Consider the following 27,764-nt stretch of genomic DNA (forward strand, 5'->3'; position numbering starts at 1 on the left):
CTGGTGGTCAACAAAAGAGGCTTAAAGACTGTCTCAAGGCAAATCTAAAAAAAAATGTAGTATAAACACTGAGAACTGGGAAACACTGGCCTGCGGGCGCTCCAGTTGGAGAACAGGCTTTACCAAAGGTGTCATGGGCTTTGAAGACACTTGAACTCAGGACGCAAGGGAGAAACGTGCTAAGAGGAAGGCATGTTTCACAAATCCACACCGTGATCAACTCCCGCCCGGAAACCAATGTCCCCACTGTGGAAGGAAGTGTGGATCCAGAATTGGCCTCCACAGTCACTTACGGACCCATTGTTAAAACCGTGTTTATGGAAGACAATCTAACTCGGCCAAGAGTGATCGCCGAAGAGAAGAGAAGAGAAGAGCTATAAGTAGTGTGAAGAGGTCTACAGCAGCCTCCCATTGGTGTTGTTTGTCAATGCAAAGTTTTATTTACATGGTTGTTGTTTTCAAAATGCTATCTGGCGGATTCAGTGAGTTGTGCAAAAGCCAGCTGTAAAAGCACCCTGATCGTAATCTTGCAGCCTCCCACCTTTTTTCACCCTCCTCTCCTTGTCTCCACTACCTTGCCCTGCTTGTTGGGTTTTTCTTGTTGAGTCTTGCCCTGGATCGATCTGATGGGGGCAGTGGCAGAGGTTTTTGGTATGCAGGTATTGGGGGAGGGCTGTTAAGTCACCCAGGGACTTAGAATATTCTGCAGACCAACAAAGGGACAACTTGGTTCATACCTTTGCCACCAACCAGCTCTTGAGTCCATTGACAGGTGCTTCTGCTCCTTTCCACTGAAGCAGCCTTTTTCCAAACCAGCACCCTTCAGATGTTTTGAACTCTATTTTGCATCAGCTCTGGCATATGGGAGATGTAGTCCCAAACATCCAGAGGGCAACATTTTGCAGAAGACTGTTCTGAAGGTTAGAGCCTGGAATTTGAGTTGGGTCACCAACAGCAAGGCACCAGAGCAAACTGCAACAAAGACCATCACACCTACCTAATACTGTGTACCTTTTTGTGGCTTTGAATCGATCGAGTTAAGTTAATCAATCTCCTTTATTGGCATAGAAAAAGTGCATCGTATATATGGATCAGAACACAGCACAGTGAATGAAACATAGTAGCAGATACTTTAGGATGAAACAGTTCAGACATCGTGACGTACGAAAATGGCTCATAGGACCTCTGGTGACATAGTTTCATAGCCAATGGCATCTCCAGGAAACTCTGGTTTCTCTTCAGATCGAATTGATCATATATTGGAAGCCAATCTTGGCTGAAAAGCAGGATATGAATAAATGAAAATACATTAATGAAAACATTGTGGTCTAGTACACATGATACTTGAAACTTTGTTCTGTATGGGACAGATGCAGCTCAGATTTTCACCTAATCTGCTTCCCTCTATCATGTTATTATTTTTATTTTTATTCTGGGGTTTCCAAAACATTGCTCATGTTGTGTAAGGCTGTTGGGAAGTAGAGCCCGACAACAACTGGACAGGACTGGGCTGCAAGGATGATGTGAACTAACATTTTATACTGCTCTGATGATGTGGGGGAGGTTTGCATATACTTCTGTCAGTGCGCTATTCAGATTTTTATCCATTTCTTAATTTTAATGTGGTTTGAGAGCATTGAATGGTTAATTGCCATAAGTGTCACTGAGTGTCATTTCTGGGATGCAAAAACATTCTATGAATATCAATAAATTAGATCATATTTTCCCACCGAGGCTGGAGCAGTGAGTAGGGTGTTGGGTTATGTCCTTTGGCGAGCCAGATTCACACCCCTCCTTCTCCTTAAAACCCATTTGGGCAATTCCTTCGACAGCCGCTATAACCTCAGTGGAACTTACATAGCAGGTTTGTTGCATCAGTCCTGAAGATAAGAGTCGTGGAGCATTTTGTTCCCCAGAGTGTTCTGCCAAAGGGATAAATAGTAATTAGTTTGGCATCTCCCAATTAGGATGACCCATTTCATGTGTGAGAATGAGATTTCTTCAAAGGTGATAAAAGGCAGAGGTGGATTTAGGGCAGTGCAAACTCTACAGGGGCATTGGACACACACCCAAGGTGGGCACCTTCTCAAAGCCCGATAAGTGCTTGCCCAGCTTCCGGAAGAGGGCATGAGGACTCATGTCTCTTCTCAGAGTTGGGCAAGTGCATACCAAGTTTTGGGAAGGAGAAGGGAGGGCTCTAGGAGCCTTGTGGCTTATTCCCAAAGCCTAGTGCCTCACACAGGTTGGCATATTAACAAGGTCCATCCTTGTTAAAGGACCTCTGAAGATCTTGCACTGGAGGCTGGTGCATTGGAGCAAATGGGGTGCTGTTCCCACCAACCTCAGCACCCCTTCTGTGGGAGATGTGCAGAAAACTGTAACAATGCATATTCTTGCTAGTTAGCATGTGAAGGGGTTAAAGCCATAGAGTTGTATTGCTGATAGACAGACTCAGACCATAGAAATGTAATTGGTAAAGGCTCTGTGTGATTTCATTTCCCCTCCTCTCCTGGGAAGAAGAAGCAAAGAAATATTTCCTTTTCCTTCTCTTTTCCTCTCTCTCTTCAGCCAACCAGGCCTCTGCTTACTCCCGCATCAGGCACATGCCTGAAGCTGTTTTTGCTGTAAACACAAGTATTTGACCTGCATTTACTCTTAATGCTGCTGCTGCTAAGGATGAATGTTTAACTGTGAGCAAAGTTTTAAACTTACTTTTCAGTATTCAGCCTGTTTGTTTAATAAACAGGGTAACAAAAGGGGGAGATCAGCCCAATGGCAAAGTCTTGTCTTGTGCTTTCATTTAAATTGCCTAAAATGGGACTTAAGCTCTGCTCAGCCTTGTGCTTTTAAGTGCAAGCGTTAAGTTAATCCTTTTTGTATGTTAACCCACACATGTGGGTCTGTAGAGGGATAAAATATAGTTAATATCGTCCCTCATCTACCTAATAAAACCCACCACCACCTGCCTGCCTTCTTACTTGCAACGAGCCTAAGGGGTGGCCCTGTCAGCTTCCTCTTCCTCAATCTCACTGTTGCCCTTTTACAAATCAGCAGGGAGGAAGATGAGGCTGAAATGAGAATTAGAGTTGTCTCTGTCTGGTATTAGCTCTGGCGCCACCTACTGTTGGCCTCCCTGCATTCCACCCTGCCAGTTCTGATGGGCACCAGACACTACCGCACCTCAATGACAGGAGGCAAAATGAGAAGGGTCGCCCTGCCACCAGCCACGCTGGATCTGCCAAGCTCTCACCAGAAATCTCTCTGACATCTCACTGGAAATGGGCGTCCATGTCAGTGCTGCTTCTTCAGTGGAGGTGAAGGGACCCCTGACCATTTGGTCCAGTCGTGACTGACTCTGGGGTTGCGGCGCTCACCTCGGCCGAGGGAGCCGGCGTACAGCTTCTAGGTCGTGTGGCCAGCATGACAAAGCCGCATCTGGCGAACCAGAGCAGCACACAGAAACACCATTTACCTTCCCACTTGGAGTGGTACCCATGTGGTTGTTGGCTTGGTGGCTTCTGCTGCCCAAAGTGGCTTCTTCACCCTGCCTCATGGGGGGGGGCAGGCAGCCCTGCGCAGCCCTAAAAGCTTTTTTCTGGAAGGGTTTTTTATTTTTAATAAAAGCAAGCAAACAAGCAAGCAAATAGATAAATAAATGAGGTGCTTTAGATATCCAGGTCCTGAGCTTTATTAGATAAATGCAGCCTTTAGCTGAGGACCTATGCACTTATTCTTTTGTTAAAATAACAGTCTTGACTAATCTTATGCTCTCTCTCAATCTCTCTCCCTCCCTCCCTCCCCTCTCTTCCTTTTCATTTCATTTATAGGAAATGAACGGAATGGACTGGATTTCAGCAGACAGGTAAATTCCCTTCATGCTGATGCATAGTGCCACATACCATTGCTTTGCTGGTATTTTGTTTTTTCATGTGACCCAAATCTCAAAGGAGCATGGGAGAGAGGCGAGATGTTAATTGTGTGCTTTACATCTGATTAGTACCTGTTCTCTATGTTCACAATACCGGCTTAAAATGCATTGCAGGGGTTGGACTCGATGACCGTTGGGGGTCACTTCCAACTCTGTTATTCTGTGGATCAAGGTACAGTGTGGATGTGGCCTTAGGCTTGATAGCACCCAAAGACCCTTGCAGCTCTTCAATCCCACGATTCCAAGCTTTCCACCCACAGAGAGCGAATGCTGGCCAAGCTTTGCTTCGCCATGTCTGGAGGGTAAACTAAGTTGATCCCAATCTCGGATTTTTTCCACCTGGGCATCTTTCAAGACGTGAGCAAGTTCATCAGACAGGAGTCTGGCTGGGATTCATCATCAATGAAGCTTTTGTTCACTTTCCTTTGAGTTGCCATCTCGGCATGTATCAATGCGTTGACTCATGCACATCTCGGAGATAAGCGGCTGTTTATTAGGAAACACACCTGCAAATGGCCATGACGCGTTTGACAGATGTCGTTAACAGGAAAGCATCTGCAAGAGATATTCTTGATAAAGCCCAGGGCTAAAGTAAACCAGCAGAAGACCCATATGATTTATCTGTTGATGGGATGTGCCATTTCAGACTGCACGTGGGGGTTGAATGTTTCAGTAGTTCCTCCCAATGTTCCTTATAGATACAAAACCAGTATGCCAGTGGGATATTTCTAGGAGAGTGCTCCAGTGTCAAGGGTTAAGTCAAAGCCCAGTTACTATTTCTGCACAGGGTCCCTCTTTGTAGCATCTTAGAGCTGTCCAATCAGAATGAAGGGGGAGCTTTTGGGCCACAGCAAAGATCTGTTTTCACTCTTTGGAGCCAATCAAGGTGAAAGGAGATGAGTCAGCCACCCAGAGGATCGACTCCTAGGGTCACTCTGGAGAAGGAGTTGAAGTTGTTCTGCGTGCTCCAAAGCGAAGTATTTAAGAACACTGAATAGACATCAGTTTCAAGAGAACGGTATGCAAGTTCTGTTACGTACAATGGCACTTCACAGAAAACGTAACTTAAGTCACTACCTGCTAAAGCTATCCCAGTGTGTTCAACTCGCTGCTGGTACTGGGAACACTTGCAAAATGTACGAAGGCATGAGGAAAGCCTTTGGACGAAGAGTCAGGAAAACTGCACTGCTAGAAACCTTGTCTGGAGAGATCAACACAGACAACAGCAAGCAGCTGAAGCAATGAATAGAGCACTATCAAGAACTGTACTAGCGGGAAAAGATGGTCACTGACACAGCAGCTAGCAACGTCCAGACTCTGCGTGTCTGGGAAAGCTGGATGTCCCTCCTTCCCTTGATGAGAACACCATCAACTCCTAGGCATGTGGTAAAGACCAATATGAAGGTCTACCAGGCTTGCGTGTTGAGAGGTGAACAACTTATACCTGCCAGAAGCAATGCCTCAATGCCTTCCATATGTGCTGTATCGGGAAGATTTGGGGCATCACATGGCAGGACAGACTCTCAAACAAAGATAAGCTCTCCCAAGCCCACATTCCCAGCATGCTCACACTTCTGTCTCAGCAACATCTATGCTGGCTTGGTCATGTCCACATGGCACACATGTCCAAGATGGCAGGATCTCCAAGGACATGCTCTACAGCAGGCATCCCCAAACTGTGGCCCTCCAGATGTTTTGACCTACAACTCCCATAATCCCTAGCTAACAGGACCAGGGGTCAGGGATGATGGGAATTGTAGTCCAAAACATCTGGCGGGCCGAAGTTTGGGGGTGCCTGCTCTACAGTGAGCTGGCTTCAGGCACCAGGCCCATTGGCAGACCAACTCTACATTGCGATGTCTGACATTAACCTCAATATGTGGGAAGCCCTTGCAGATGACTGTATTTCCTGGAGACAGGCAGTCAGGTCGTACATCCACAGCAGTGACTAAAGGAGGAATGATCACTGGGAAGAAACGCCATGGTGCATCTGCATCAGCACAACTGGCCGCCTTCATCTGCCCCAGCTGCAACCAAACATGTCTCTCCTGTATTGGTCTGTACAGCCACAGCAGGCACTGCAATTCTCCAATAGTTTAACTTTAGCCCTGAAGGCACACTCTTTCGTTGTTTGCCGAGACAGACAGATGCCAACCGCAATGTAGAAATTGAAAAAACCAGGACTGTGGATAATGTGAAACTGAAATGGACAGATTTAATAGAATCACAGAATTGTAGTGTTGAAAGGGACCACAAGGGTCATTTAGTTCATTCCTTCCTTACCTGAGTGATTCTACATCAGGGACATACCTGGAATACCGCTGTGGGAATCGGTGTCCAGGAGTAAATCAGCAAAATATCCAGGAAAATCCATCTGTATGGCAACCCATGACGGCAATGTCGTTGTAGCCGGTTTTCTTTAAAACTAGCTCAAAAGGTGTTCTTCTCTCTCTCTCTCTCTCTCCCTCCCTCCCTCCCTCCCTCCCTCCCTCCCTCCCTCCCTCTTGCATTTTCCCCAAAAAAGCAAAAAGCTCAACAACTTTCAACAAAACTTTTTGAAATATGACATTCTTAGAAATTTTAGAAATTCTAGCGTTGTTAGCAATTTTAAATGGCAGCTCATAACTACTTACTGCTGCTGCCAGCAGCCCCCTCAAATCTGGCAGGAGGTATCCTGTGGGGGAGGGGGCACTGAGATGCCTGATCCAGGAGGGTCATTGGGGGAGAAAGTGAAAGATATTTTTTTTGTTCTTCCTCTCCCCCCACAATGCTATAACTAGGGGTCATCCAATGAAGCAGATTGTCAGTGGATTCAGGACATACTGGGGGGGGGGACCACTGGTTCATCCAAGATGTATTACAGTGGTACCTCTACTTACGAATAACTCGACTTACGAATGTTTCTACTTACGAACGGAGCTCCGTCCGCCATCTAGGATGCGGTTTAGATAGGATTTTTTCTACTTACGAATTTTTAGATAGGGTTGCTTCGACTTACGAATTTTTTCTCCCAATGCATTCCTATGGGATTTGACTTACAATTTTTTTCGACTTACAAATGTGCATTCGGAACGCGTTAAATTCGTAAGTAGAGGTACCATACCACTGTATTTATTTGCAGGATCTGTCACAAGGTGTGGCTATTGCCATTGCCTTAGAGAACCTTTGAAGCAGATTAGAGAAATTAGCACACACACACAAAAGGTTTGGCCTGCCAATGGCTACTATTGGCAGCGATGGCTATATGGAGTCCTGGTGCTGAGAGGCAGCGTACCCAGGAATACCTCTTGTTTCCGGGAAACAACAGAGGACAGCCACTGCCTTTGTGTCTGGTTTCCTGGAGATCTTTGACTTATGCCATTTCCACCCCACCTTTTCCTCTGAGGAGCTCATGGTGGCATATACGGTTCTCCTCTTCCTGGTTGAATCCCTACAACAACCCTGTGAGGTAGGTTAGGCCGAGAGGTGTTGCAATGCCATTTGTGGGCCTGTTTTCCATCATGCCATGTTCTGGGAAGGAAGGGTGAAGGGTGGAGGAAGGGCTGAGATCACCCTCGTTCTGCAAGCAGAGAGGAGGAAATCTAGCAAGCGGTTGCCTGACGCCTCGCTCTTCCGCATTGTCAGTCCTGGGAGTGAGTTGCAGATAGAAAGAGAGGCAGATCTGTCATTTGTCACAAAGGTTGAAAGGATGCACCACTTTTCTGGGAGATTCTTCCCAGCAGTCCTAAACGGATGGTGAAGAATTTGCATGCTGTAGAACCAAAAGAAAGGTGTGTCCATGGGGGGAGGAGAGAGAGAGAGGCAGGCCACTGCAGGTATCTGCTGCAACAGATGTAAATAAGTAGCAGTGCATTCTGTCCGGATGAAGGTGGTATAGATGTAAATGGGGAGATGTGATTTTTGAGTGTGGGAGCAGCCCATCAGGGCAGGGAACCAGGTGCTCAGCAAACTCTGTGTGAATGCTTTGTTTTTGTTTTTATTATTTTAATATAGTCTGAAACTCCCTGAGGGTTTGCTCCATTTGCCATTTTCATTTTGTGGAGCTGGGGCTAAGAACCAGGCTGCTTATGCCAGAGAGTCATCCTGCATTGTGCCAAATACATTCTCTGATGCTGCTTGCCAGCTGGTTGCCTGCAATTCCAGGGTTTGGCGGGGGCCCTGGGTGGCCTCAGCTGGGACCAAATCGAGAGCAGGGCATCTCCGGGCATCCGGGCTGGACTGTGGGTTTGAGGTGAACCAAGAGCTAGCAGTCAGGGCAGAAGTGCGTGTCAGAGCTGAAACAAAAGGCAGGACTGAGCAGCAAGCCGGAAATCAGGACAGAGGGATACTAGAACATCCCAGAGCTCAGGAAACCTTCTTACTGTCTGCTAGAATCCAGTTGTCAGTCAGGTTATTACAAGCCCTGAAGGTACTACACTGTCTAGGCAGGTGCTGTTACCTGCAGTTTGGTGGCTCATCACACATAAAACAGTTACACACAGAACCAAAGTGTTTTGGTCCAAACTTGACACCAAGTCAAGAGTTCTCCCCTGTAGTCAGTTTCTGGCACAGCTGCAGTTCGAGATGGAGAGTAGAGTTTTTGTGGAGGAGAAACTAAACAAGAGACATTGCACATATTTCTGTAAACCAAGAAAATCTTTAATAAAACAAACAAACAATTGCATTTTTTTTAAAAAAAAGATGGCTATGCTCTGCCTCCACAGTCGGAGGCAGTAATGCTTCTGAATAACTTCAAAAGGGGAGAGCACTCCTGTATTTGGGCCCTGCCTGCAGGTTTCCTAAGGCATCTCATTGGCCACTGTGAGAACAGTGATGTCTGCAGGGTTGGGAGAGCTTGCGCTGTCAACACTGGGTGATGTGAACAGAAAAAAATTGCAATGCAGTGCCTCCTTTGAGCAAGATGGTGTGCTTGCTGCAGTTCTGCAAAAGAAAATGTCCACGTTCAGTCATTGGCACTGAGTTACATTTCCTGGAAATCTCTGCTTCTTCCTCTCTCCTTTTTAAGACCAAGTTTCTAGCCCTCAGGACAGAAAAATGTATGTGTGAAAGGGCAAGAGCAAAGAAAGCTCGGAAAACTAAGAGATGGATGGATAAGATTATAAGTGGCAGGAAGCTTCAGTGCCCCAGTAGCTCCTTCCCTAAGGCTAGCAAAACCAGCATATATTATGCAAAATAGATAAAAATGCAGAACAAATGCATGCAAATTTGTGTCCTTTAAAGGAGACAAATTATGGACATCTTTCAGCAGCTGTTAGTCATGATGAGGTCTGGATGGAACTGACATTATCAGAGGTACCGTAGTGTACTTGGGAATAATAACAACAGCTGCTTCTGTGCTTCCAAAGGCATCTGATGGGTCACCATGGAAAACAGGAAGCTGGACTAGACTGAGTTTCCTTTAGATCCAGCAGGGCTTTTATAAAGTTGTATTCTCAAATGATGCAAATCGGTTACACTTCCATTACTTACACTGGTTGCAGACTCCTCTCCTCCTCCCGTCCTGTCTCAATCCCTTGGCGCAGAATTTGAATAGATAGCAGGACACTTAGCATGGGCGTACCCAGCATGGGGCAGGGGGGCAGCTGCCCCCCTAGAAGCAGGGCAGCTGGAGAGGACAGGCAGGGACGCTGCCTGCTGTGCTCCGCCTTAGCCTGCTTGGCTGAAGCGAAACGGCAGCAGCGGCAGCAAAGCTGCCTCCGTTGAAAAAAACCTGGACCTGGACCTGGGCTAACTTCAGCCCACACTCCTTCAAGTCACAGCGAGCACAACACAGAAAGTGCTGCCCCACAATGCTCCGCTGCACCTCATTTGCATACAGTCACCGCTGCCATTAAAGGAGCGGGCGAGGCAGGAGTGCAAGCACGCGTGGCTCCGTGTGCTGCCTTGCAAACGGCCCCCTTTTCTCTGGGGGGCATGGACGTTGACCCTGCCTCCTGTGGGGATCCTGGCCATGTCATTGCCAGCTAGCCAATCGGGTGGCTGGGGGGCGTGGCTGGGGGCATGGCTGGTGTGCCCCCCCCTAGCTTTGATCCTGGGTACGCCCATGGCACTTAGTTTGGTGATCAGGGTGGCCTGACTTCTTTCTCTGGCTGAGCCGAAAGTGGAGGCCCTCCAAACACAAAAAGGTTTTGTAAGGTAGAGCTGATACCATTCCTGTCTCCTGACATACATTTCCCAGCCTCCATTGCAAGGCCTCCTTTGAACCCCTTTGAAGGTGTTAAGTACTAAGCGTGTGTGCATTTAATTAATCTTCCCCAATACGAGCCAGCTGTGAGCCAACCGATTTTTAATTTGGTGAGCTCTGGGCTTGTTGCCCTCAGGGGCTTTTTGAGGCTTGTTTGCTTTTTGTCATCTCATCTTCTGTTGTGTTCCGTTGGCTGCTGCATCAGATCTCCCACTTCTTTCTTTCTTTCTTTCTGCCTGGTCCCAGTTTCACTCTGCCCTTCCAGGACCTAGTCTCATAAGAACATCAGATGAGCCCTGATCCATCAGGCCATTGGCCTACCTATTCCAGAATCCTCTTTCCCACAGTAGCCAATCTGATCACTTCCAGAAGCTCAGAGAAAGCGTGGGAAGGCAACAGCCTTCCCTTACTGTTTGCTCATAAGAGCACAGCTGGAGCAAGCCAGAAGCCCATCTGCCCCAGTGCCCTGTCCTGCCAACTGGATGCCTCAATGGGAAGCCCTTGGAAAGGTCATGCATCCCACCTGTATTACACAATAGGGTTGCCAGCTCGAGAACATCCAAGACCCTGACATTTCAAAGCCCACACCTGAGACCTGGTGATGGCCCCTGGTGATGGCACAGTGGCGTCCTTAAACATGACACATCCAGCATGTCAAAGAATCATAGAGTTGGAAGGTACCCCAAGGCTCATGCAATGCAAGAATCACAGCTAAGGAACCCCAGACAGGTGGCCATCCAAACTCTGCTTGAAAACCTACAATGAAGGAAACTCCAGCACCTTCCAGGGTGGTCCATTCCACTGTCTGCCAGCTCTTACTATCAGAAAGTACTTCCAGGTGTTTAGTTAGAATCTCCTTTCTTGTCATTTGAATCCATTGGTTCAGGTTCTATCCTCTGGAGCAATGGAAAGCAAACTTGCTCCACCTTCCATGTGACAGCCCTTGAGATATTTGAAGATGGCCATCGTATCACCTCTCGGTCTTCTCTTCTCCAGGGTAAACAGACCCAACTCCCCCAACAATTCCTCATAAGGCTTGATTTCTAGACCCTCAATGATCTTGGTTGCCCCCCTCTGCACACATTCTAGCTTGTCAATATCCTTCTTAAACTGTGGTGCCCAGTTTATTTTTAAAAAAAAAACAGCTCAAAGTCTTAAAAAAATGAACAAATGCATAAAAGGTTGCAAATTAAGTTAGAAACCTTAGCTAAAGGGGATGTTTCCAGGTCCAAGGGAAGTGAGGGGATCATTCCTTCTCACCTGCTTAGGGAAGTTGGGTAGGGTAGATGCTCTTGCCCACCTGCAGATTCAAGGAGAGAGGTATCAAAGGCCACTAGCCATGATGACTGTGCTTTCTTGGCAGGTGTCAGCTAAAAAAGAAAAGGGCCACAAAGTCCTGCTGGCTGCAGTATCTAACTAATCTAAATCCAGTTTGATGGTGTCATTGTACTACATAGCCAGTTCATATTGGCTGTGTGACAACATCACAAAGCCAATCAGAGTGAGGGCAGCATTCCATGGGTTTCTTCTGTGTAGAGCATCCTTTTCAGACTGCTTTGCAGGTCTCCTGAATTATCACCAAAACTGGGTGAGGCGAACTGTGTCATTCCACCTCAGCCTCAGTGTTTAACTATTGTTGGGCTATGGGAGTAACAAGTTGCTTTTCTCAGTAGTGTAGTTAAGGGGGGGGGTCTGCACTGGATGGCAGCTTCCAGAGGGCAGTCCAACCGCGACATGCAGGAGGTGTATGGCTTGCAGGGCGCCCCAGCCATCACCAGTGGGCCACCCTTAAGTGGGCCCAGCGCTGCCAGAAAAAGCAGGATGGGCACAGCGCTGGGAGGGCACCCAAGAGGGATGCCCCACCCCCATGGGGTGGCTCACCCCTGCCCCCATGGGCAACTTCACCCCACCCCCATGGGTGGCTCACCCTGCCCCAATGGGTGGCTACGCTGCTGGCCTTTTCTTACTCCTGATCTTTTGGGTTTTTATTTATATTTTTATTTTACCATCTGTCAGTACATGCAGGGATGGTACTTGAAAAGCTATTATTATTTACGAGCAATGGTCATTGTATTACATCTCTACATAGGATGGCTTTTCCGGGGTTGGGGGGTGGACACACACATAAGGTTATGTGTGCACATAAGAATTTGCACTCCCCACCTTGCCAGAGTTCCCCAGCGTGACTTTGATCAAGCGGCTTGGGCATTGCATCTCTTAAGCCACGCCAAATTGACCTTCCGTTCTCTGAGCAGCTGCATAAGAGCATATGATGATCCTCCTGGATCAGGCCAGTGGCCCAGCTAGCCCAGTATTCCATTCTCACAGTGGCTGACCAGATAGATGCCTGGGGAAACCTGCAAGCTGGGCATGAGCCCAACAGCACTCTGCTCACCTGCCATTCCCGGTGACTGGCATTCAGAGGCAAGATGCAGGAGGCATCACAGTGGAGGCAGAAAGTAGACATCATGGCAAGGTAGAAATGATGTTTGCAGAAACCATGAATAACTGATGGGAGCAGGGTGGGTTCCATGTTTTTCCCCACCCCCCAGAAGAGCTGGATAAATTTTATCCCAAAGAGGCAGTGTTGTGTGCATGTTTGAATTGTGTCTTAGATTCCAATCTGTGCTGTGTCCATGAAGGATCTAGATTTATTGAGGCTGTTGCACAGAGTGCAGGCTAGGGACAGAGGAGATGAATTAATTCAATTTTTTATTTTTATTTTTGAAATTTTATTTGCAATATTGATATTACATACATACAAAAAAAAGAGAATAGAGTTATACCAATAATACAAATTACCTTAACTAACGTAGCAAAAAAATGAATAATAAAAAGAAAAATGCAAAAATACAAAAAATAAAAAGTAGGGAGGAGGGAAGAAAAAAGAGAAAAAATAAAAATATCAAAAGGAAAAGAAAAAAGAGAAGAAAAAATACTGATAATCTTATATCTTTGGTTGTCTGTAATCATTTTAAACTTTGTGGAGAGACAATTTGTTTACCTGTGGAGTTTTTAATCTCGACTAAGCCAATTGTAATTTGGGGAACCTACCTTCTTCATATAATTTATAAAGACGAAATTAACAGAAATAGTAAGAAGTCAATCAAGTGAAAAAATCAGGAGAGGTTTGGTTCAGATTTAAAGGGGAACTTCCCTCATCCGCACTTTGCAAAAGCAGCATGCAAAACGAAACACAGCCATCCTTCAAAACTTATACTTCTCTGAGTTTTGCGATGCTGTTCTCCAGCTAGAGATATGTACAAAAATGCATATAGCAAGGTAAAGTGTGCAGAAAAATCCATACAAGTCTTCAAAATTATATTAGGGGGGGGGAAATACTGTACGGTACCAAAAAAAATGTGTCTATTAGGGAAAATTGCATAAAAGCATATGTATACTTGGAGCAATTTGCACTAAAACACTGATGGATTTTCAAGACAAACGGTTGTAGTTTTTTAAGAAATAAAATAAAATTGAGAACTGATGTAGAAATGTGGAGAACTGAACTTTAGACTGCTGTTGGTATTCGTCTGTTTTGGGAAACAGTGGAAGAGTGCGTCTTCAGGGATAAAGTCAAACTGTTGGAGAGTTACAGCACCTGCTATGGCTATAGTGACTGATACAGGAAGTACATGTTCTATATTACAGGTGGGACAGATGAAGTCGTCTTGGTTTTGCTGCTACAGGTATACCATACGACAGTGAAAAATTCAGAGAAGCCGAAATTTACTGAGTCACACATCCTTAGCCCTGGGTAGGGATAGTTTGAGGGTCTAAAGCAGGCATCCCCAAACTTCGGCCCTCCAGATGTTTTGGACTACAATTCCCATCATCCCTGACCACTGGTCCTGTTAGCTAGGGATCATGGGAGTTGTAGGCCAAAACATCTGGAGGGCCGCAGTTTGGGGGTGCCTGGTCTAAAGGGACCCCTGACCATTAGGCCCAGTCTGGGGTTGCTGTGCTCATCTTGCGTTATTGGCCGAGGGAGCTGGCTTACAGCTTCCAGGTCATGTGGCCAGCATGACAAAGCCACTTCTGGCGAACCAGAGCAGTGCACGGAAACGCCGTTTACCTTCCCGCACTTTGATGTGCTTTCAAACTGCTAGGTTGGCAGGAGCTGGGACCGAGCAACGGGAGCTCACCCTGTCACGGGGATTCGAACCGCCGACCTTCTGATCGGCACGCCCTAGGCTCTGTGGTTTAACCCACAGCGCCACCTGCTGTCCCTAGTTTGAGGGCCTATCAGTTGCCAAATCATCCTTATCTAGTTCTTTGTTATTAATCTGCTGCTGAACCAGCATATCAGATATTTGCTGGATGCTAATAATCATGCTCACTTGCTCTGCCTGGTCAGTTCCCATATGTGGGCGTAAGACTGAATTTCCCATTGACCCAGAAGTGGGTTGTTTTTTTTAATGGCATGTGATTTCAGTGGCTAGCATGAGTCATCTCAAGGTATTTTTCCCCCTCTGTCAACAAACCCCTTACCCCAAAAGTGTTTGCTTTCTGCTTGTGCATGAATTTCTGGAATGTGCAAGCTGATCAGAAGCGCAACTTCTTCTCTGGTTTACCTCGGCATTTTGAATGAGAATTGGAAAAAGAAGCACCTGGCTGCTGGATCAGCCCTAGTAATGTGTACAAAAATGCATATACTAGGGTAAAATGTGCACAAAATTGCATATAAGTCATGAAAAGAACGTGCAAAACGAATTCTATTAAAGGGAAATTACCTGACCCAAAATGTGTACAGTATATTAGGGAAAATCTAGTCCAGCATCCTGCTCTCAAAGTGGCTAACAAGAGACCTCTCCTGGGAAGCCCACAAGCGAGAGGTGAGCCCAACAGCCCTCTCCCCACTTGTGATGCCCAGCAACCAACATTGAGAGGCATGCAGCCTCTGAAGTAGCAAGGAGGGAATGCTGAGTGTGCAGGAGAATGGGTGCCGCGTGGCCCAGATCCCACAAGTGGAGTGTGGGAGCTCTCCAGCAAACAGCCTAAGGGTGTGGGGTGGAGGGATGCCACAAAATAGCCGTTGCCATTTCCAAGAACTTTTTGGGAGAATTTCATCAGACCTCGAGATGTTAGGCAAGAGGAGCCGGCCTCCTGTTTATGAGAAGGACTTGTAAGTGAGACATTTGAGTTGGTTTGACAGGGCCAGAGGCATCTGAATATCTCCGCCCGCATCTCTGTCCCTCCCACCGGAGCCTTGCTGATGTGATGTTATTCATTCATCTCGTTCCTCGTGCGGCTCAGCCTCAGCACAGCTGCCTGTGTCTGCAGGATGTCTTCATGAAGCAGCTTTGTGCCAAAAGTTTATAGATCAGTTACAAAACAGAGGGTTGTTTTTTCTTCTTCTCGTGATCATTATTAGACGTAGTAGTCCTCCTAGTCTTTCCTTTGCCCTTATAGGTAAGGGAAAAGCTGGAGCGAGTAATTGCAGGCAGGTTGGGAGATGTTCCTTCTTCATCACTCTCCTGTCTTGTGAAATGTTTATGAAACACCTTCTCCAAACGGGTTATGCAAGTGAGCTTTGATCATTTTCCATCACCCACCATTTGTTGTTCAAGTTTTGTTTTGTTTTTGTTTTTGTTTAGTGGGGTGTTTTTTTCTCATTAGCCTTGAAACGAGATACCCACCGATTGTGTGCCAGGGTGACCTCGGAAACTGGATTAGGCTTCTGCAGAGCAACCAAACATGTGATCTGCTGTTGCCCATTCATTTCCCACAAAGACCATGTCACCTGTTGGGTTATAGATCCCAAAGTCAGATCTTTTAACAGGTGCTTTTGGGTCTGCGTACATGCAGGAGAATAATATTGGGGATGAAACTGACAAACTGGCGGCGCTGCTTTCAGATGCAGATGGTGGGTTCCAGATTTGAATCCACACAAAAAAGAGCTCCCTGCAAGCAGAAATCCAGCACAACAAAAAGAAAGGTTGTGATTAGCTGTGATCCTTGCATTGCAGTGGGGTCGAACGAGATTAGCCTTTGGGTCCCTTTTAACTGTACAGTTCTATGCTTCTATGATTCTAGGTTTTATCCCAGCAGCATACCCGGCATACTCATTGGGCTGATTTTCTACAGGCAATGAGTTTTTGGCATCCGAAAATATGCACTCTGAAGCATTACAAGCCCATTCTGCCAGTTTTCTGCATTAGTGACACACCCAGTTAGTTTCTCAGCTGCGGGGAGTGAATTTGAACCTGGTTCTTCCAAGTACTGGTCTAACTGCTGTACCATACTAGCTCTGTACTTAGAAACAGGATGAGGGGGCTAGAAAGGAGGAGCACATTTTTGGATGCGCCTTTATATAAAAATCTTCCTCCAAGTAAAAACAAAACAATGCATGTCTAAGACAATATTGTTATGAATTCGTGGGGTGCCTGGAATCCCCCTTCTAATTACTGGATGCCAGACACTATGGTACAATATAGGCCAAACCGGTATTTCCATGTCCAAGCCAGCATGAATGGCTGAGTCATTATTATTATTATTATTATTATTATTATTATTATTATTATTACCCCGCCCATCTGGCTGGGTTTCCCCAGCCACTCTGGGCAGCTTCCAACAAAATATTAAAATACAATGATATATTAAACATTAAAAGCTTCCTTAAACAGGGATGCCTTCAGATGTCTTCTAAAAGTCTGGTAGTTGTTTTTCTCTTTGACATCTAGTGGGGGGGCGTTCCACAGGGCGGGTGCCACTACCAAGAAGGCCCTCTGCCTGGTTCCCTGTAACTTAGCTTCTTGCAGCGAGGGAACCGCCAGAAGGCCCTCGGCACTGGACCTCAGTGTCCGGGCAGAAAGATGGAGGTGGAGACACTCCTTCAGATATACTGGACCGAGGCCGTTTAGGGCTTTAAAGGTCAGCACCAACACTTTGAATTGTGCTCAGAAACATACTGGGAGCCAATGTAGGTCTTTAAGCAAACGAAGACAGGATAGCAGGAGACAAAAGATAGAATTGCAGGAGGGAGGGGCAGGATTGGAGTAGGTGGTGATGCAAGTTGAAGGAGAGTTGGTTGCATTTGGCAAGTTGTTTGCAGGATGGAAAAAGGAGGGCCAGAGCATGGGCACCATGGGGGCTGGCAGTGTTGCGTCCAACATTGCAGCCACAAGAGAGACAGAACCTGCTTTGTGTACTACAATGCTCTGAACTCCTCCAGAGTTAAGGTTGTATTTCTGTGTATCATAAAGACACCACAGTCTCTGCTGTGCTTCATTTCCAAAGGAAAACATGAATCCTGTAACCCCTGGAATCTCTCACACGGCTGTACTCTGTGTTTCTGATCTGCCACTCCGTAAGACCAACTTGTTATAACCCATCTGGCTTTGGAAAATCTTTGCTTCCTGCACCTGCACATATTGCTTCCTTTTAAATGATTTATAGATCTGCATGTCTCCAGTTTGTCAGTGGGGGTGAATCTATTGACTACAAAGGCTGGGATATTCTTTTTACAAAGTTATCGTTTTAAAGTTGCTTTGCATATTGATTTGCAACCAAGGACTCCAGTCCTGACAATGTTCTCCAGTCTAAACGGAGGTGTCTAGTTAAAAGGGGGAAATGACAAAAAAAGGAATCACAGTAAAGGCCTACCATAAGGGTTTTTAACCAGTGTGCCATGGCACCCTGGGATGCCTTGAATGGTGGTGAGGGGTGTCGTGGGCAACACTGGCCTCTGTCCCTCTTTCCTTCCCTCCCTGCTTTGATGCCCTCTCGTGTCTCTGCCTCCCAATGGCTTGCACAACTGTTTGTTGCAACAGCCCTGGCTACAAGCTCCCCGGGCGAATGGTACCTCTGGGGCTGGTTAGAGGGTGCTGGTTGGCAAGAGTTGAGGCAGGCTTGGAGTAAGCAAGCAAGCAAGCAAGCAAGCGGGCGAGGGAGCCCAGCCAGCCAGTCCACCAACCCTTCCTGTTGGGAATGGACAGGTAAGTAGGAGGCCAGGCAGGCAGGTGCTGCACTAGCTTTTCTTGTGCTTGTTGTGTGCAAAGCTTGCCTGGGAGCAGACTGCCCAGTGCTGAAGGGGAGCCTTTCCGCCAAGTTAAGGAGCTGGCCTCACGTTCACCTTTGGCCAGTCTCCGTTGGGCCACTAAGGCTGGGGGCATCCTCTTCCCAGGCCCCTGTGGAGCAATGTGAAGATGTACCACTCTTTGGGGCAGGGGGACGGCAGCTCAGAGACTGGGGTGGCGGCAGCGGCTCCCAAGGAGAGGAGGCTGAGGTGACTCTCCACAAGGGAGGGTGTTCAAAAAAGGGTGAGAGGCTGCTAGTTCTGCAGGCAAGGGGTGAAATCACTGGGCTCCTGAGCCACACAGGGGTGCCACGGAAAGAATGCAGTTGGTTAAGGAGCCAGGGACTCAAAAAGGTTGAAAACCTATGGCCTACCAGAATATACAGGCAGGAGGCAGCTTAGCAGATGAACAGAGGCAATCTTGAATGCACATCATTATATAGTAATGCCAGCCTTTGGCAAGATTGTAAGTGGGTGGGTGGGGGTGGATTCTGAAATTTGAAAAATATCTTACTGCTTCGTCCTTTCTCATTTCTGAGAGCTTCTTTTTAGGAAACAGCTTAGCCCAAGGTAACCGGCAGATGACATCCTATCGGTTTACAGAATCTAAGATGAAGGGTTATCCAGTGTGCAATGAAACAAGAAAGGGGAAAAATTAACAACAATTAACACCCGAGTCAAAGATTCCCAAACAGATTAGCCGACATCAAGCAACTGTGAAAGTTTTTTATGGAAAGGGAAATGAAAAGAGAGGCAATTAGCTTAATAGCCACCCAAATTTTCATAATATTTTCTGTGGTTAATGAGCACAACTTGAGTGATGAGCTTGCAAAGTGCAAATTTTGCTTTCCTATGCGGGTAACAAACTCCGGTAGATGCTTCTGGCTTAGTTCACCTAAAACCAACCCCTCTGAGATGGGGAAACATGAGCCAAAGTTTTGCTACACGCCAAGCAGATATTCTTAAAACCACAACTCTGTAACTTGCACAATGGATCTTTCCTCCATACATGCACCTCACTGCCCCTTCCCAAATATTCCCATGAGTGTTGGGGGTGCAGAGTAGGAAGAGGTGATGGAGGGAGGGGTGTTCCCTTGTGTGTAAATTATTGCACTTAGCACTGCATTGAATACATTCGGATGTTAAAGGCAAAAGAGCCTTTTCCAGGACAGGAAGCAGTGGCCCTGTTAGCAACAGACTTATCCTCTTGCAGAAAATACTGCCGTGTGAGATTGGCACTGTAGAATCGTACCTTCTCCTGTTCCTGTTCACCTTGGTTTATTTGACTTTGGTGTTAAGTCAGACAAAGCCCCAGGAAGCTTAACAAGATCTGGAGCTTTGTTTCAGTAATCTGCATATGGATTTTCTTCTAGATCTGCATAGGCAATTTGAATATTGAGAAGGGGTGGGAAGATCAGCTCTGGATCCAGCCTTTTGTGGTTTGGTTGCATTTCTCATTGATAATAACTGGCAGCGATCAGCAAGACTTGGAAGGAAGACAGGAGAAAACCTCGAGAAACCAGCAGCAACTAGGAATGGGTGGTGGTGTTTTCCATGATGTTTGCATTTTAATTTTTTTTTAGCAAATTCTCAAATGTGTATGCAAACTGAAACACAGCTATCCTCTAAAATTCACACTTTTCCAAATTTTGCAGTGCAGTTCTCCAACCAATGGGTATGAAAAAAATCCACATTAGGGGAAAGGATGCATAAAAAGAGCATATGTTGGTGGAAATCGCATATGGAAAATGCATTCTAGTTGGAGAAATTATGACATTACTACATAACTGCATGTCGAAAGGTGTTTTTAGCACTAAAAAACAGAGAACTTTTCATGACAATAAAATGAAAAACTTCAGAATGCTGCAGGAATGCGGAGATCTGAAATCAATTGTTGGGAAAATAAGAAGCTGAAACTGGCAGGATCTGTCCATCCCTTAGTGCAGCTGAGGATCTCTTTCTCAGGTTGGTGGGCTCTGTTTTGCTATTTTAAGCCTGCCAGTTTATCATGAAAATTCTGAGAACAAGGGAGGGTGATGCTAAGCTGAAACGAAATGAAACAGCCCAAACTGGCAACCAGCTTGCAATACCAACCCTACCTCAAGTTCTCATGATGCTCATAGCTAGGTTGCAAGGGACACACCCCTTTTGGCTTGGACCGCTTCCAAACACTTCTGTTTTGGCAGCCGCTAAAAAATTGATCTCAGTTTGGAAATAACTTGCGTTTCTTCTGCACCCGGTGCCGACTGGGACCGTTCTGTTCATGGGCAACCGAGGGTATCATCCCAGTAGCCGACATTCTTCTCCCTACACCTGGTGACTGGTTTGGATTTGCCCTGGAGAGTTGGCTTTAGACAAGAAACACATGAAGCTTTGGGTGTTCTTTTGGATCTTCAGGAGCAGTGGCTACGAAGGAGGGCCTGCCACGCTTTTCTGAGTTTGGCTTTGAGCTCAGAAGGGACAAAGGGGTGAAAGGTATAACCTTTTTGCTTTTCCTTAGACTGCTGGGGGGTCCTAATTGCCATTTGAAACCCGGTCCAGATTGTTGGTGACTAGGGAAAGAGGGTGGTGGACAAAGGATCATGACTTATCCTTTGAAATGCACAACAACAAAGCACTCAGGAGAAGGGTTTGCAATGGCACCCTTGCTTTGACTGCAGAATAAGGGGGAAATATTCTCAGTCTTGTGGGTTGGTGTTGTAGTTCTCTCTGAAGACTCTCACATCCACTGCAAAAAGGAGAGGTGACTTGGTGCACTTTCCCTTTCTGTGTTTTATAATCTTTTACCCTTGGGCATTAAGATGCTTTTTAAATATAAATTTATGTATCTTCTTTTGCAAATAAAAATGTATTAATTAGGAGGAAATTGCACTAAAAAGCTGTTGAATTTCTCCCTTTTAAAAAAAAATATCACAAATTTCTGCAACATGCAGAGAACTAAATTGAAAATGAGAAAGTGGGAATCAGCAAAAACTAGGTGCCTAGAAGCCCGACATTTCCACCTGTTCCAAGGTGGCTATCAAAGATTTTAAAACAATACAAGATGGGAAAGCAAAGTTACATATGTATGTTTTTCAGGTAAAAGGTGATATTCAGAGACTCCTTCCAGGGTTTTCATCCTCAATGTTCCTTTGTGGCTCTGAACTAACTTTACAGAGAACAGTGCAATGTTGCTTCTTTTCTTTATGTGTCAATTAACTGAAGCCTATCCAATGTTTCAAGGACAGCATGTAACTGTCAATCATTATCTGTTCTCTCTTACACACATCCAATTTGTTAATTCCTACTTACTTTCTGCCTCTTTCATTCTTTCCCTTTTATTTGTTTTGGCCAAAAGTTTGTAACTTGACAAGAGCTTAAATTGAATATATTGCCTGACACCACAGGGAAAGTTTCCACAAACTATAATCTGCCTTTTCAGATGAAAACTAAAATACTTTGAAATTTGGCTCTAGATCAGAACATTGGTTTACCTGGAGAAATCGCGCATTAGAGGAGCCCAAAATATTCTCAAGAGGTGGAACGCATCTCGTTTTAATCCGATTGTAGCCAACAATGTTTGCAGTATGCCTAATGTAAATATATTAACTCACCAAGCAATCCAAACCCTTCATGATTTATTTCATTAAGATTTGTCGGGAGTGTATGCAAACTAAAATAAAATCCTTTTACAACCTGGGTGGCTTTTTAAAAGGGCGTTAGACAACTTTCAGGAGCATAATTTTATTAATAGCTGACAGCTAAATGGAACCTCCATGTTCGTATGAAATCTACCTCCGAAGACCAGCTGCTGGGGGCAATAAGAGATAATAAGCATGCATTTTCCACTGGTGGCTGTAAAAATAAAAATGATGGATTAAATGATGGACCTTCAGTAAAACCCACCATTTCCTTTTCTTCGTTCTACTTACTAAAACCACCATGTTGCTAATTTCTTGGACATTTTACATTTCCCTTCTATAAAATGTCCAAGATACTAACAACATGGCTTGCATGAGACTGTGAAAATTCTGGAATTAGTAAGACAACAAATCTTTGCTTAGATGATGGACTTTTCGAGTTGATCCATTCGTTCTTCTTGTTGCCTTCCCATTGTTCAGTTCACTCAAAATATGCTATTCTTGCCTTAACTGTTCTATGGTGGGGGGGAAATCAAAGTTTTTTGAAAAACAAATGTGGTGAATGTGGGAAGGAATGATGGGCTCAGGGCACATTTTTAAAATCCCCCCCCCAAAAAAATGTAGCAATCACAAGTGGACAAAAGCAAACCGGGTTGGGGTGCTGATCTGCGGCTTGTGAAACTGTACTGTCGTGTTGTTGTTGTTTTAATTTTTATTTTTTTGCTTTGGGCAAACCGTTTGCGGTTCCAGTTTCACTCTGTTCTCTTGCCAGGTGAGTAAACGATGATTAGTCAGTATAATCATCAAAGACGGAGGGAAACCTGGTAGGATGCCTGGGCTCTGATGTTCGTTGTGCAAATCCTCTGAGAAATACCTTTTGGGGTGTTTCTTTTCTTTCCTCCTCTAAGCCTCCATCCAAACCCTGACAACTGCTCAAAATCTACTGGGAACTTTCCTGTTTATGTTTTTGCCTTTTCCCTTTTCTTCATCACCTTGATACCTTGATACTGCCTTGATACCAGTTTGTCTCGTTCAGTGTTGTCCACACTGGCAGGCAGCATTTCTCCAGGGTTTTAGGCAGGAGACCTTTCCAGACCTGCCTGGAGATGCTGGGTTTTGAACTCAGAACCTTCTGCATGCAAAGCAGATGCTTTGCCACTGAGCTATGGCCCTTCCAGGTACATGCCCCTGTGTCCTTTGTGTGGCACTGGTACACATTCCCTCCAACATTTCTCTGATGAAAATAGGGACATCTTATTCCATGATAATATTTTTTTTTATTAAAAAAAAATTATACCCCACCCATCTAACTGGGTTGCCCCAGCCACTCTGGGTGACTTCCAACATATAGAAAACCATAATAAAACATTAAATATTTAAAACTTCCCTATACAAGGCTGCGAGCCAGTGTGGTGCAGTGGTTAAGAGTGGTAGACTCGTAATCTGGTGAACCAGGTTCGCGTCTCTGCTCCTCCACATGCAGCTGCCTCACCTCACAGAGTGTTTGTTGTGGGGGAGGAAGGGAAAGGAGAATGTTAGCCGCTTTGAGACCCCTGCGGGTAGTCATAAAGCGGGATATCAAATCCAAACTACTCTTCTTCTTCTTCTGCTGCTGCTGCTGCTGCTGCTGCTGCTGCTGCTGCTGCCTTCAGATGCCTTCTTAAGGTTACCTATCTCCTTGGCTTGGGGGTTGATACCCTCCAAAATTTCTCCAATGTACAGGTGAAACTTGGAAAATTAGAATATTGTCAAAAAGTGCATTTATTTCAGTAATGCAACTTAAAAGGTGAAACCAATATATGAGATAGATGCATGACATGCAAAGCAAGATGTGTCAAGCCTTTATTTGTTGCAATTATAATTATTTGTCGTTAGGCGGGTCAATCATAAATGGAATGTAATTAATGAAATGTAAAAGCGATGTTTATTTTTGTATTATTGTAACTATTTGTTTTATTACTGTGGAATTTCCAAAAGAAAGCATTCGTAAAAATTAGAAGAAAAATAAATAAGAATAAGTTGCATTACTGAAATAAATGCACTTTTCGACGATATTCTAAGTTTCCGAGTTTCACCTGCAAATAGGGACGTCCTAAGGGAAAGCGGGACATTCGGGATTAAATCAGAAACTGGGACAGCTTCTGTAAACCTGGAACTGTCCCTGGGAAATGGGGGCACTTGGAGGCATATGCTAGCTTGCAGCTGTAACTGGCTTGAACTAACTAAACTGGAGAAGAGGCAGGAAAAAAGTAAAGCCTGAGAGGAGGTGAAACGTTGTACCAACAAATACTTACTAAAGGAGAAAGATTCAGTGAGGGGTGATTAGGCTTCCTTTCTGCCAATCATGCCCCCCCCCCCCACGTTCAAGTAACTCATAGTAACTGTTGTTTTACTCCCAACACTGCCAACCAAGTTCAGTTTGACTCAGCTTTGGCAGTCAAACACTTGGGTGGTTTTTGGCGCATTTTCAAAAGGGCCAACTAAGTTGCCGATCCCTCCTCACCCAAAATGCACTTCTGGGAGCAGAGCTCTCTGTGTCAGCTATATTGATTGAAAAGCTCGTCATGGTGTGTGCCAGCCCATTCACGTGCAGGGTCCCTCTGCCAGTTGGCACAGCGGGCCAGCCTTGAACCCTTGCCAGGCCGTTTCTGGTAAGGGAGCCCTAAGGCTAGAGCAGGTTGCAGGTGGGGGGAATCGACACAGAACAGCCCGGGTGGAAATAACTGCCGTAGACTGGTTACAGGCTTACAGATATTAAGGCTGCAATTTCATGCAACCTGACTTGGGAGCGACGAAGAGTCTTGCACAGCACCTGAGAGATTAACAGATTTCTCACTGCATAAGGAATACTGTATACAGATCTGGTTGCTTCCTCTGCTCAAAAAAAAAGGATCTTGTAGAGTTGGGAAAGGGTCAGAAAGGGGCGACTGAAATCATCGAGCAGATGGAACAATTTGAGGGAAAGTGTCAGCATTTGAGGCTTTTTAAATTAGAGAAAAGGCGACTAACATGTGACATGATAGAAGTTTATAAAATTATCTGTGCCATTGAGAAAGTGGGTAGAGAGGGTGGAATCTCCTGCCTCATAACACTTGAACTTGCTTACATCCAATGAAGCTGAATGTTGGGAAATTCAGGACAGATAAAATGATAGAATCATAGAGTTGGAAGGGGCCCCCAAGGTTCACCTGGTCCAACCCCCTGCAATGCAAGAATCTCAACTGAAGCATCCATGACAGACGGCCATCCAACCAAAAGAAGTACCATATTTTCCCGTGTATAAAACGAGGATTTTTTATTTTAAAAATACCATGTTTCTCCAAAAATAAGACACCGTCTTATATTTATTGGCTTATTTTCAGGGGATGTCTTATTTTTTTTATTAAGTATGGTACAGTTAAACCTACAAGGTTAAACTGCCTATCACCATGGCTTATTTTCAGGGGTATGGCTTATTTTCAGAGAAACACGGTATGTTTAAAATTGGGGGTCGTCTTATACACGGGTAATGCAGTGTGGGGACGGGTCATTGGTTGCTGCCGCAAGCAGGAGATTGTCATTGGCAATCAGGTGGGTGATTGGTTGCTACAGCAAGGGCTGTTCTCGATTGGCTGTCGCTGCAGCGGACAATTGCGGAGCTTTCAACGTGGGGTTCCTCAGAGTTCAGTTTTAACCTCTGTGCTGTTTAGCATCTACATGAAACCATTGAGTAGGGTTATCTGGAGTTTTGGGGTGCATTGCCAGCAATATGCTGATGACACACGGCTCTACTTCTCCTTTACAAGTGTGGGGGTGGATGTGCTGGGCCATGGTCTTGTCTTAGTGATGGACTGGATAAGAGTCAACAAACTGAAGCTCAATCCAAATAAGGCTGAGGCACTGCTAGTGGGTGGTTCCCTGGACTGGATAGGTGAGTGGTTGCCTGTTCTTGATGGGGTTAGAATACCTCTGAAGGAGCGGGTACATAGCTTTGGGGTACTTCTGGATCCTTTGCTGTTGCTTGAGACTTAGGTGGCCCTGGTGGTATGGAATGTCTTCCATCAGCTTCGGCTGGTGGCCCAGCTGCCCCCTGTTTCAACAGGGATAGCCTAATTTCTGTCATCTGTGCTCTGGTAGCCTCTAGGTTAGATTGCTGCAACGTGCTATACATAGGGCTGCCTCTGTAGACTGTTCAGAAGCTTCAGCTGGTGCAGAATTCAACGACCAGGTTGCTCACCAAGGCATATTACACCATTCCTGCTCGACTGCACGGGCTGCTAATTAGTTTACAGGCCCAATTCAAAGTGCTGGTTTTGACCTATACAGCCTTAAATGACTCAGGACCTCCTATATGAACTGACCTAGACCCTGCGATCATCATCAGAGGCTCTTCTTCATGTGCCTCCTCCACCAGAGGTCAAGAGGGTAGCAAAACGAGAACAGGCCTTTTCTGTGGTGGCTCCCCGTTTGTGGAATGCTCTCCCCAGGGAGGCTCACCTGACACTTGCAGTACGTATCTTTAGGCACCAGGTTTTTTGCTTAACCAGGCCTTTGGCCCTGAGATCTATGGGTGCAGGGCAGTATACAAATTTAGATAATCTTCAAAACATTATCTCAATGACAGCGTGGTTGTTGGAGCAGGCAAATTCCTTCATTGGTCTCCCGGAAGTGTTTCCATCCTTTGCGTACAGAAGTTGGTGTTTGACGTTCCGGGGACCTCAAGCATGGTTACAATTGATGTGTTGGGGAGGCTCCTTTGACTACAAGAAACTGAGCCTTTCGTGTCATCAGCCTAGTCCTGTGGAATGCTCTGCCACTAGTGATTTGGCAGGTGGCTTCTGTGCCAAGTCTTAAACGCCTGCTGAAAACTTTTCTATTCCAATAGTCTTGTGCAGGCAGTTAAGGATGCATAACATTTCCATAATCCTTAGCTGATTTCTTATTTTAATGTGTTTATGCAGTTTTATTGTATAGTTGTATGTATGATTGTGGTGAACCATCCTGGTTTTTTGTTTTTTGTTTTTGGAAAAATATATATAGTGATATATAATTTTTAAAAAAATAATAAATAAATTCTACAGTGAGTCAACTGAAGCCACGAGGGGTAAGAACTCCCCTGAATTCTGCACCCGAAACCTGCCTCCCCAGCCTTCCCTCTTCCCCTGCCAGCTTCTTGATCTTGGCGAGGGTTTTGCAACAATGCTGTCTTTTACTCTCTCACACAGATTAAGACGGAAGACCTCGGGGACTCTTTGCAAACCGCCATTCCCTCCAGATCGAGCCACCTGGTACAAGGGCCCTCGATGATGCCTGGAGGGCAAATTGCTGGGGTAAGAGACTTTCGGTGATTCATACAGACAAGTGTTGATCAAAAGCATTTGTAGACCCAGCGAAGAATTCCCATATGGGGTGTGGCCTTAAGGCACTTGATGCACCACCAATGCTGAAGCTAAGCAGGTCGAGGTCTGGTCAGTGCTTGGATGGGTGACCATCTGTGACCTTGTGGAGCTGCAAGTTGTGAATAAATCAGCTATAAACAATACTGGCCACACGGTCCTATTAAGAAGAAAGGCCACAACATTTAGGGCTTTTAGTTTAGGAAAGGTAATTTGGGGGGGGCAGTCATGGTAGAGGCATGGCATAGAGAAAGTGGATGCAGAGAAGGTTCTCTGACTCCTGAACCCAAGGTCATCTGATAAAACGGAATGGCAAAGGGAAGTGCTGCGTGTGTAATCAATCTGAGGAACTCACTGCCACAAGATGCGGTGACAGCCACCAGCTCAGATGGCTTCAAAAGGGAATTAAGCAAAGTTGTAGAGGAGGGGAGGTCTGTCAGTGGCTGTTATCATGGTGCCTCGGTGGAACCTCCATGTTCAGGGGCAAGGTATCTCTAATAGCAGTTGTTGGAGAGAGCAGCAGCAGAAGAGAGCTATTGCTTTCAAGCCCTGTATGTGAACTTCCCAGAGGCAGAGCTCCTGTTTGGACCCTGTGTGAGAGTCTTTTAACATGCTGATGAGTCTACCCTTCTCCTGCTGA

At 45.6% G+C, this 27,764-nt stretch overlaps 1 protein-coding gene across 4 annotated transcripts in view; it reads left to right on the plus strand.

Moving 5' to 3' along the window:
• POU2F3 (POU class 2 homeobox 3) overlaps window positions 1-27,764 on the plus strand; it is a 94,999-nt gene that overhangs the window by 38,082 nt on the left and 29,153 nt on the right. For 2 of the 4 annotated variants that reach the window (XM_035140186.3, XM_035140187.3), the window contains 2 exons: window positions 3,828-3,862; window positions 26,954-27,058. In XM_035140186.3, the coding sequence (XP_034996077.1) occupies window positions 3,828-3,862; window positions 26,954-27,058 (140 nt within the window). Of the gene's footprint in view, window positions 1-3,827; window positions 3,863-18,605; window positions 20,605-26,953; window positions 27,059-27,764 lie in introns of those variants that run through there. The other 2 variants (XM_088658119.1, XM_088658120.1) reach the window with 2 other exon arrangements.

The sequence above is a fragment of the Zootoca vivipara genome, chromosome 14, assembly GCF_965207765.1.
Source record: "Zootoca vivipara chromosome 14, rZooViv2.hap1.1, whole genome shotgun sequence".
Classification (NCBI taxonomy): domain Eukaryota; kingdom Metazoa; phylum Chordata; class Lepidosauria; order Squamata; family Lacertidae; genus Zootoca; species Zootoca vivipara.